Source organism: Leptodactylus fuscus, chromosome 3 (assembly GCF_031893055.1).
Source record: "Leptodactylus fuscus isolate aLepFus1 chromosome 3, aLepFus1.hap2, whole genome shotgun sequence".
Classification (NCBI taxonomy): domain Eukaryota; kingdom Metazoa; phylum Chordata; class Amphibia; order Anura; family Leptodactylidae; genus Leptodactylus; species Leptodactylus fuscus.
The window spans coordinates 76,508,708-76,521,004 of NC_134267.1; the positions used below are offsets into that span (position 1 = coordinate 76,508,708).

General features: G+C 43.1%; 1 protein-coding gene across 1 annotated transcript in view; it reads left to right on the plus strand.

Moving 5' to 3' along the window:
• CAPN9 (calpain 9) overlaps positions 1 to 12,297 on the plus strand; it is a 96,779-nt gene that overhangs the window by 80,251 nt on the left and 4,231 nt on the right. The window contains exons 16-19 of the mRNA XM_075267773.1: positions 2,407 to 2,475; positions 3,841 to 3,919; positions 6,505 to 6,621; positions 10,155 to 10,213. Coding sequence (XP_075123874.1) covers positions 2,407 to 2,475; positions 3,841 to 3,919; positions 6,505 to 6,621; positions 10,155 to 10,213 — 324 coding nt within the window. The remainder of the gene's footprint in view (positions 1 to 2,406; positions 2,476 to 3,840; positions 3,920 to 6,504; positions 6,622 to 10,154; positions 10,214 to 12,297) is intronic.

The window sequence follows — 12,297 nt, forward strand, 5'->3', positions numbered from 1 at the left end:
GACAGTGTTTTCAACCACTAATATCATTGGAAATTATGTGGAATCCCCTCTTTCTTGTGACAAGCAAGTTTTATAATGTCTGAGATATAACGGTTTGAAGTGACCTTCCCCTACCCTAATTTTCTCTACATGTTACATACCCCTGTACTCTTGTACACAGTAACTGCTATAGAATTGCCTGTTGAGCAATTACCTAGTGGTTGCTGCTGAAACCAGGAAGGAAGAGAATTACAGAGACAGTGAGTTCCAAACTTGACCCAGCCCCTGTCCCTGCCTACGTAGATGAACTACCCTAGGTCATAGCAGGGCAACTGGGTGACAGTTCCTTCACTAAATAAGTTTTACACAGAACAGGACAAGACAAAACAACACAGAAGCAGAGTCAGCAGGCCGAGATCAAACCAGAGAGAGTCCGTTTCATTAGTAGATGAGATATACTATATATATATATATATATATATATATATATACAGTCCTATGAAAAAGTTTGGGCACCCATATTAATCTTAATCATTTTTAGTTCTAAATATTTTGGTGTTTGCAACAGCCATTTCAGTTTGATATATCTAATAACTGATGGACACAGTAATATTTCAGGGGTGAAATGAGGTTTATTGTACTAACAGAAAATGTGCAATATGCATTAAACCAAAATTTGACCAGTGCAAAAGTATGGGCACCTCAACAGAAAAGTGACATTAATATTTAGTAGATCCTCCTTTTGCCTCTAGTCGCTTCCTGTAGCTTTTAATCAGTTCCTGGATCCTGGATGAAGGTATTTTGGACCATTCCTCTTTACAAAACAATTCAAGTTCAGTTAAGTTTGATGGTCGCCGAGCATGGACAGCCCGCTCTCAAATGATCTGAAAACAAAGATTGTTCAACATAGTTGTTCAGGACAAGGATACAAAAAGTTGTCTCAGAGATTTAACCTGTCAGTTTCCACTGTGAGGAACATAGTAAGGAAATGGAAGACTACAGGGACAGTTCTTGTTAATCCCAGAAGTGGCAGGCCAAGAAAAATATCAGAAAGGCAGAGAAGAAGAATAGTGAGAACAGTCAAGGACAATCCACAGACCACCTCCAAAGAGCTGCAGCATCATCTTGCTGCAGATGGTGTCACTGTGCATCGGTCAACAATACAGCGCACTTTGCACAAGGAGAAGCTGTATGGGAGAGTGATGAGAAAGAAGCCGTTTCTGCAAGCACGCCACAAACAGAGTCGCCTGAGGTATGCAAAAGCACATTTGGACAAGCCAGCTTCATTTTGGAAGAAGGTCCTGTGGACTGATGAAACAAAGATTGAGTTGTTTGGTCATACAAAAAAGCGTTATGCATGGCGTCCAAAAAAACAGCATTCCAAGAAAAACTCTTGCTACCCACTGTAAAATTTGGTGGAGGTTCCATCATGCTTTGGGGCTGTGTGGCCAATGCCGGCACCGGGAATCTTGTTAAAGTTGAGGGTCGCATGGATTCCACTCAGTATCAGCAGATTCTTGAGAATAATGTTCAAGAATCAGTGACGAAGTTGAAGTTATTTCGGGGATGGATATTTCAGCAAGACAATGATCCAAAACACCGCTCCAAATCGACTCAGGCATTCATGCAGAGGAACAATTACAATGTTCTAGAATGGCCATCCCAGTCCCCAGACCTGAATATCATTGAACATCTGTGGGATGATTTGACGCGGGCTGTCCATGCTCGGCGACCATCAAACTTAACTGAACTTGAATTGTTTTGTAAAGAGGAATGGTCCAAGATCCCTTCATCCAGGATCCAGGAACTGATTAAAAGCTACAGGAAGCGACTAGAGGCTGTTATCTTTGCAAAAGGAGGATCTACTAAATATTAATGTCACTTTTCTGTTGAGGTGCCCATACTTTTGCACTGGTCAAATTTTGGTTTAATGCATATTGCACATTTTCTGTTAGTACAATAAACCTCATTTCAATCCTGAATTATTACTGTGTCCATCAGTTATTAGATATATCAAACTGAAATGGCTGTTGCAAACACCAAAATATTTAGAACTAAAAATGATTAAGATTAATAGGGGTGCCCAAACTTTTTTCATAGGACTGTGTGTGTGTGTGTATATATATATATATATATATATATATATATATATATATATACATACATACATACATACATACATACATACATACACACACACACACACACACACACACACACACACACACACACACACACACACACACACTGGTGCAAAAAGTTCTATGAATTATATGTTTTTATTTTCCAAAGGGTCTATGAAAAATTCAATTTAATTGCATTCTATGGGAATCTACTCTGCTTTAGTTTCTCAAATTTTGATAAATTTCCTCCAATGCACATTAACCTTTCTAATTTTATTTTGATCCTTAATAAAGAATACACTAGACCAGTGGTAATGGATCCCTTGGATTTGACGAGTTCAAAATTTTCTGGAACAAACTGAAATATTGGATTGTAAGGGAAAAAAATGATCATTTTATGTTTTCAGACACTATCAAATATAATTGTATTATATGTCCTCCTGCTGTTTTATATATATGTGTGTGTGTATTTTTGTATAATATATATGGAAACCACATCAGTGTGTCTTAAAACAAACTCTTGTGTCTTGTACCTAAGGCTTGATAGTGACTGATATATGTGCCTCTGGGGAGACATTACAAGTGGTGCTTACTTCTGTAGATACTTCAGGAGTAACATTACTAGTGCTATAAGAGTCTCTCTTTCCAAGGTTTGACTAAATTTACTTGGTACAACTGTTCTGCCTTTCATTTATCTTGCTGGTACACTTATCACTTCTCCTACTTTCTCAACAAGCTTCTATTTAAATTGGTGAAATAAGTGCACTCATCTATAAGCTAAGGAGAGTGCTGCTCCCATAAACATTATATAAATTTGGTATCGACAAAATTGCACTGAAACATAGAATGCGGGTGATATGTAATTTTGGCTGCACAGTGAATGCAGTAAAAACAAAGTCCCACAAATGCACTTTTCCCCAATTGCACCCCATTCAGAATTTTTTTTCTAGCTTCCCAGTACATTGTACAGATTAATAAATGGTACCATTCTGAAGAACAATTTGTCCTGCAACCATTAAGCTCTCATATGTCTCTGTCAAATGAAAATTAACAAAGTTATGGGGTTAGGAAGGTGGGGAGTCAAAAATGAAAATAGAAAAATTCCTCTGGCCAGAAGGAGTTAAACACATTTGAAAGGATTCTTGGAGAAAGGTACTTGATCCTCCACCACTTTCCATATCACTGTTTCATAATATATGCAGCGATGCACCTCCCATGAGGCGACCTGAAGCGACCGCTTCAGGCAGCGCTATGCCAGGGCCCCAGGGAGGGCGGCATTTTTGCAGGACAAGCTGTCCTGGACTGGCTTAGCACCGAGCGATGGTTTGGGGAGGCCACTGGAGCAGCGCTGCTCCAGCAGCCTCCCCTCACGCTCAAGCAGAGAGCAGGTCTTCTCCGTGCCTGTTCTCTGCCGGCGAACGGCGCTAAGCCCCGCCCCTTCGATACACCACACCCCCTCCACTCAGCCACGCCCGCTCTGCCCCCGCTCCGCCCCCTCCTCCGGCGGGGGGGGGGGTGGCTTTCTGTAGTTCGCCTCGGGCGGCAAAAGGGGCAGGTTCACCCCTGAATATATGAAATTTGTAATATATCTTAATAATAGTAGGGGCATCTTTATTACCTTCTACCAACCTAGATTTTCATTTTTCCCATTTGACAGGTCTTTATATGTGTTAATAAATACGTCCACGATAATGTTTAGAATTACCTTTAACACATAACCTGTGGCTTTATGTTTTAGGCCATATTTATGAAGTTTGACAGCGACAAATCAGGAACTATATCTTCGTATGAACTTCGCCTAGCTCTCAATGCTGCAGGTAACAAAATTGTAGACAAATGCGGAATATAGTATATCACATTTCCTAGTTTTTGGGGGATATTGTCACTCCTTAGGGAGAGACCACTTTGTAGGTGTGTGGAATCTTACAAAGCCATTTTCGCTCCACTGTTGGGGATCATGGGAAGAATATGCAAATATGTTTCCCAAGATGTAAATAGGGAAACAGTGCCTCTGTATGCTGCCTTCTAGGGGAAGCTCCCTTGAACATCATGCCCGACTTTCCCACAAGCCTTTGCTGCAATGATGCCCTAGAGGGCAGCATAAACTGTACAGAGGCACTGTTTCTCTATTTACATCTGGGGAAACATATTTGCATATTCTTCCCATGATCCCCCACAGTGGAGTGAAAATGGCTTTGTAAGACTCCACACACCTACAAGGTGGTCTCTCCCTAAGGAGTGACAATATCCCCATAATCTGGTCTAGAAGTCTCTCACCTTTGCCAAGTCAGTTCTCTCTAGGCTGTGCTTGTGAGATCCAAGCAGATTGAAACAGCGCTGTCCACAGCTGGGATACTGACTTGGCAAAATCCCTCATCATTGCAGCAAAGGCATGATGTTCAAGGGAGCTTCCCTAGTTTTTTTGTACATACAATTGCTAAAGGAAATTGTCGATACTAATCTGAAGCAGAAAGAGAGTGTTGGAGTATTATCCAAAAGTAGAAGAATACAGCAATGACTAATCTTATAGCTTCACGTAGCCAGGTTATGATGTGATGGAAACAACACTAGGAAACTGCTTATGCAAAGTTCACACTAGCAATCTGGTTTCTGTCCTTCAGGTCCACATAGAGACCCAAAAGACTGAGACCCTGTCTGGACTACACATTGAAACCTGCGGACCCTATAGACTATAACCGTGATGGCGAACCTGTGGTACACAAGCCAGAGTGGGCACTCAGAGCCCTCTTTGCTGGCACACAAGCTGACACCCTGATTGCAAATGCACATATAGCTGAAAGTTGTCAGTGTAGGCTGCGGGGGCTACTGTGGAGCATATAATACTGTGTGTTGGGGGGACCTACTGTGGAGCATATAATACTGTGGGAAGCTACTGTGAAGCTTATAATACTGTGTGTGTGGGGGCCTACTGTGGAGCATATAATGCTGTGTGATGGCCCAAAGTAATGTATATAATACTGTGTGGGGGCCTACTGTGGACCATATAATACTGTGTGGGGCCCCAAATTAGAGCATATAACACTATGTGGGACCACTGTGGAGCATATAATACTGTGTGGGGGCCACTGTGGGGCAGATTGTACTGTGTGGGGTCCATTTACTATTTATATCACACAGTATCTATTTTATAGCAGACATGATATTAGTATAGGCTGTAATAACATTGTACGGTCTCTATAACACAGATCCTGTGCGATGTAAATAGTGAACATTAATTGTTCAATAGTACCAAATGAAGAGACCTTTACCTTTCAGCACAAAGTTGTTTGTATTATTGAAGGCTCTGTAAAGCCCCATTTACACAACTGTAATTTGTGAGTCCGTAACTGTCTGCAATTGTGGATCTGCACAGTATTAAGGTTAAAATGCTGTGTTGGCACTTTGTGATAATTTAGTGGGTTTTGGGTTGCAGCTTGGGCACTTGGTCTCTAAAAGGTTCGCCATCAGTGGACTATAATGTAGTCGGCTGGGTTTCAGGTGATTTTCTACTGAAACAGGCGGAGAGAAAAGTCCTCCTTGAAGGACTTTTCTCTTTGATGATTTCAAGCGGAATCTGCGGCAGAGTCTCGTATGAGTAATTTTTGAGAATCAACTTCTTCAACTCAGAATGTGTTAGAATTAAACATTTTGAAGAAAAGAATTCCTTTCTTGTACCAAGCCATGGTTTTTTGTTTTGTTTTGTTTTTTGTGGAACAATTTGAAGTTTTTATTAATGTTATTTTGGCGACTGTATGATGTTTTGTTCACTTTTTATTCCAAATTATTTTTTTAATTATTTTTATGGGGAGGCAAAGCCTTTTTTTTTATTTTTTTCCACTACATCTTTTACTGTATGAGGCAAATGAGAGAAATGGTGATAATTTAAGCTAATAGTTTTTTAATATATTTTTTTAAAAAATTTCCACATTACATTAGATCTTGCTTTATATCTTGCATGTATAACATTATAATGTGCCAGGATCTGTGTGCTTGTATCTCATATGTGTGTGAATGATAAGCTATTATATGATGCATTTACAACAAATCAATCAATATCCAAATGTCCTCACTGGTATTTGCACCTTTACGCCAGGACCTCACATAAACGCAGTATTTTCTAGTGAATCCCGTCCACACCTGACAGAAAAATATGCACAGCGACAATGATGTGATTTCCAAGACCATTATGGTTTTGTATATTGCAATATATCAATTATACCTATTGAAACGCTAGCGGGATTCCTATAGGTATAATGGAATACCATTTTCCCCACAGCGTTTTTTTTTTTTTTTTTGCTGTGGCCCGCTTCATGGGGCCTTAACCTTTGCTGCAGTTAATAGTTAATATTGCAACAAATAAAACAAAGCTTTGTTATATTCATGTGTTTTATTTATCTTTTAGGATTTCAGCTCAATAACATTATTCTGCAATTGATTGTCTTGAGATACGCTGATGACAACTATCAAATAGATTTTGATGATTTCTTGAACTGTTTGATACGCCTTGAAAATTCTTATAGTAAGTATAAAAAGTCTCTCAATATTCTCTAAGATATTTTGAAACATAAAGGAGTAGTATTTTTTCTACAATGATGCTCTAATAAATGTGGTAGCAGTACCTGTAGTATCTGTAATAGCCCCTTTTCTAAGCTTAGGTAACCCATAGATACATCTAAAAATGTCTTTAAAAATCACAGGAATTGGCAGAACAGTGATGGCCATTCTAGCATGTCATGTGGGACTACTGATGTAATACTCACTGGCATAACTATAATGGTCACATTAGTCATAGGTGCAACTGAATCCTGAAACCATGGGGGCCCACAGATCACCTACCACACAATAGGAAGGGTTACATTTCTTTGATGTCTTTCTGATTTCCTTTTTACACATGGAAGTTTGTGCATCATAAATTTATTAGCCCTGCCCACTGGTCCACTGGAGTGAGAAGATTTAAGATACACAGCCTTCCACTGTCAGAAAGAAGAAAATACATCCTTTAATGGCAAAAATCATTGAAACCCTTTAATGACACTGACAGGCAATGGAATAATGGGAATGATGGAAAGCTTGTGTGAGTAATAAACTAAAGATATTACATGTGGTGCACCACAGGGTAGTATGTTCAATCATAAGTTTGAAAAATAATCGGAGACCAAAGGGGGGTACCAACATAAAAAATACTGTTACTTACCTATCCCCGGCTCTGCTGCAGTTCTCGATGATGTCGGCCATCTTCAATGACGTCCAGGACGTCACATGACCCAGGACGCAGGCCCCGCTCATGTGACGTCAGGGAGAGTCACAGAAGTAGGCCCGAAGCCTGCCTGAGAGGTGAGTAGCACAGTGTTTTATGTTACCTTACCTCCCCTGGACCTCCAATCATTATACTCGGGGGTCTGAAAAAATTATGTTTGTGGGACCCGTGGCGTCACTTACCGATCCTGGCCACTGACAGGATCTGTAAGTAAATAGGGCCCATTACCGGCTGGAGTAACTCCAGCTGGTACCGGCCTATTAAGAAAAGAAAAAAAACGCAGCGGTAGCGGCTGTCGCCGGTTCCCTAATGTCCTGGGCCCTGTGGCAGCCGCTATCCCTACTACCCCGGTAGATATGCCACTGCCTAAGCCTAGGAGGATAAAATTATTCTCAGAATCGACCCTTCCTTCATTCCTAAAGCAACTTCTTCCTTCCACAAGAACCAGGAATTCCTACTCGCATCCTTTTGCCCAGCACCTGGGAGTCCTCAGGGCAGAATTTCCATACTTTAGATGATCAGTGGCGTAACTAGGAATGGCGGAGCCCCGTGACTTTTGACATGCCCCCCCCCCCCCCCGACCGACGCCGAAGACCTCGACCGACCCCCTCCTACTCATTCCTGCGCGTTCCATTATCCCCCATAGTGGCCCCTGCAAACAGTATTATCCCCCAGAGTGGCCCCTACACATAGTATTATCCCCCATAGTGGCCCCTGCACACAGTATTGTACCCCATAGTGGCCCCTGCACACAGTATTGCACCCCATAGTGGCCCCTGCACACAGTATTATGTCCCTTAGTGGCCCCTGCACACAGTATTATCCCCCATAGTGGCCCCTGCACACAGTATTATCCCCCATAGTGGCCCCTTCACGCAGTATTATCTCCCATAGTGGCCCCTGCACACAGTATTATCCCTCATAGTGGCCCCTGCACACAGTATTATCCCCCATAGTGGCCCCTGCACACAGTATTGTACCCCATAGTGGCCCCTGCATACAGTATTATGCCTCATAGTGGCCCCTGCACACAGTATTATCCCTCATAGTGGCCCCTGCACACAGTATTATCCCCCATAGTGGCCCCTGCACACAGTATTGTACCCCATAGTGGCCCCTTCACACAGTATTATCTCCCATAGTGGCCCCTGCACACAGTATTATCCCTCATAGTGGCCCCTGCACACAGTATTATCCCCCATAGTGGCCCCTGCACACAGTATTATCCCCCATAGTGGCCCCTTCACACAGTATTATCTCCCATAGTGGCCCCTGCACACAGTATTATCCCTCATAGTGGCCCCTGCACACAGTATTATCCCCCATAGTGGCCCCTGCACACAGTATTGTACCCCATAGTGGCCCCTGCATACAGTATTATGCCTCATAGTGGCCCCTGCACACAGTATTATCCCTCATAGTGGCCCCTGCACACAGTATTATCCCCCATAGTGGCCCCTGCACACAGTATTGTACCCCATAGTGGCCCCTGCATACAGTATTATGCCTCATAGTGGCCCCTGCACACAGTATTATCCCCAATAGTGGCCCCTGCACACAGTATTATCCCTCATAGTGGCCCCTGCACACAGTATTATCCCCCATAGTGGCCCCAGTACACAGTATTATGCCCCATAGTGGCTCCTGCACACACTATTATGTCCCACTGTGGACACCCATAAACAATTATTATACTCTGGGGTCTTTTCAGACCCCAGTGTATAATAATCGGAGACCCGGGGGAATAAAAACATTAAAAAACTACTGTTTCTTACCTGTCCCCCAGCTCCTACGCTGTCTGCCTCCGCTGCCGTCCTTTTGCAATGACGTCGGACGTCACATGACCCGGGACGCAGGCCGGATTCATGTGACGTCAGAGACGTCAGACAACAAGGAAACTTCATTGACATTTGGCTTTAAACTACTAACGTGCCTATAATTCTCAGGGTCTTGTTCCATCTTCACAGATAAAAGCCCATTCTACAAGAGCTAAGGCATCTTTGTGGGCTGAAAGACAAGCTAGTGTGGACCAGATTTGTAAAGTGTCATCATGGTCTAATTTCCATACATTTTCAAGACACTATCGATTGGACATTGAACAGTGTTACAAAATGTCACATTTACTTGGATGCTCAATACTCATGGCCATCACGTCTGTCAGTCACATGGCCACTCAGTTTAATGGGACTGAGCTGTAATAATGGCATGAAACCAGTGGACGTGAGGTCACTTCCTGAGAAGAAGAAAGCAGCCATGATTTCTAATCCTGCACAACTCCTTTAGGCTTAGGCCCTACATAGCGGGATGCAGCAAATAAGCACTGCAGGAAAAACCACAGCGGCGACACATCACTGTTTTTCCAGCAGGCTATTTGCAGAAGGTCTGCAGAGGTTTCCCCTGCAGACTTACCGCTTCTATTATATCTATAGGGAAATTGACAGTGTTTCCGTGATTTCCGTGATTTCCGTGATTTCCAAAACGACAACAGTTGTGGAAATCGCACCATGTCTGCTGCATGTATTTTTCTGCAATGTGTGCATGGGATTCGGCGCCACAGTTTTACCCGCAGTGCTTTTTTGCAATGCAGGGCCTTAGCCTAAAAAATACTCTTCTATTTTTTCTTTCTGTTGCATATCAAAGAACTCTGACAGAGATTATGTTTGATGGCAACGCTGGAATAATTGCAAAATGTAGATTAGGAGAAACAGTACAATGTACAGCATATCTAAATGTTACTCATTACTTCACTAACCTGAGAAATATTAATTAGATTTTTTTATCTTTTCCATTTTTAGGAGTATTCAAAGCATTGGATAAAGGCGCAGGAGACAAGATCAGTGTAAACAACATTGAGGTAATGACAAATGTGAAGATCAAGTTAGAAAACTGCATTCACCAATAATTCCAACCTTTAGAAGGACCACCCCTACGCGTTTCGCCACGAGACTGGCTTCCTCAGGAGGTGAGTGCGTAGGGGTGGTCCTTCTACCTATCAGTCCATTATCTTTGGGTGTTTTGCTGACCTTTAAATCTTTCAACATGACATCAGGTAATTAATACAGTTATCATTACATTGGAACTTTCTGTCAGGTTCTGTAGCAGGATGTTGCACTTAAATTTGAGGGTGGTTGGGCATGTTTATGTATGACCTTATGGGTGCTATATTTTTGTCAATGTGACTAGTATTTTTATAGCTGCCTTACACTTTCATGCTTAATTTTGTGTAACAAAATCTTGATGTGTTTCCCATTGCTATTTAATGATGCACTGACATAATATTGTATATTTATTTTCATGGGTCACATATCTTGAATATTGTTATATATTAATAATAGAGATGAGCGAACAGTGTTCTATCGAACACATGTTCGATCGGATATCAGGGTGTTCGCCATGTTCGAATCGAATCGAACACCACGTGGTAAAGTGCGCCAAAATTCGATTCCCCTCCCACCTTCCCTGGCGCCTTTTTTGCACCAATAACAGCGCAGGGGAGGTGGGACAGGAACTACGACATCGGGGGCATTGAAAAAAATTGGAAAAAGTCATTGGCTGCCGAAATCAGGTGACCTCCATTTTAGACGAATAGTGGATTTCAAATCCGGGTCATATGAGAATGTGTATTTTGTGACTATGAGACAGGGATAGCTGTACAGGCAGGGATAGCTAGGGATAACCTTTATTTAGGGGGGAATGTTATTAAAAATAACTTTTTGGGGCTCTATCGGGTGTGTAATTGTGATTTTTGTGAGATAAACTTTTTCCCATAGGGATGCATTGGCCAGCGCTGATTGGCCGAATTCCGTACTCTGGCCAATCAGTGCTGGCCAATGCATTCTATTAGCTTGATGAAGCAGAGTGTGCACAAGGGTTCAAGCGCACCCTCGGCTCTGATGTAGCAGAGCCGAGGCTGCACAAGGGTTCAAGCGCACCCTCGGCTCTGATGTAGGAGAGCCGAGGGTGCACTTGAACCCTTGTGCACCCTCAGCTCTGCTACATCAGAGCCGAGGGTGCGCTTGAACCCTTGTGCACACTCTGCTTCATCAAGCTAATAGAATGCATTGGCCAGCGCTGATTGGCCAATGTATTCTATTAGCCTGATGAAGTAGAGCTGAATGTGTGTGCTAAGCACACACATTCAGCTCTACTTCATCGGGCTAATAGAATGCATTGGCCAGCGCTGATTGGCCAGAGTACGGAACTCGACCAATCAGCGCTGGCTCTGCTGGAGGAGGCGGAGTCTAAGATCGCTCCACACCAGTCTCCATTCAGGTCCGACCTTAGACTCCGCCTCCTCCGGCAGAGCCAGCGCTGATTGGCCGAAGGCTGGCCAATGCATTCCTATGCGAATGCAGACTTAGCAGTGCTGAGTCAGTTTTGCTCAACTACACATCTGATGCACACTCGGCACTGCTACATCAGATGTAGCAATCTGATGTAGCAGAGCCGAGGGTGCACTAGAACCCCTGTGCAAACTCAGTTCACGCTAATAGAATGCATTGGCCAGCGCTGATTGGCCAATGCATTCTATTAGCCCGATGAAGTAGAGCTGAATGTGTGTGCTAAGCACACACATTCAGCACTGCTTCATCACGCCAATACAATGCATTAGCCAGTGCTGATTGGCCAGAGTACGGAATTCGGCCAATCAGCGCTGGCTCTGCCGGAGGAGGCGGAGTCTAAGGTCGGACCTGAATGGAGACTGGTGTGGAGCGATCTTAGACTCCGCCTCCTCCAGCAGAGCCAGCGCTGATTGGCCGAATTCCGTACTCTGGCCAATCAGCACTGGCTAATGCATTGTATTGGCGTGATGAAGCAGTGCTGAATGTGTGTGCTTAGCACACACATTCAGCTCTACTTCATCGGGCTAATAGAATGCATTGGCCAATCAGCGCTGGCCAATGCATTCTATTAGCGTGAACTGAGTTTGCACAGGGG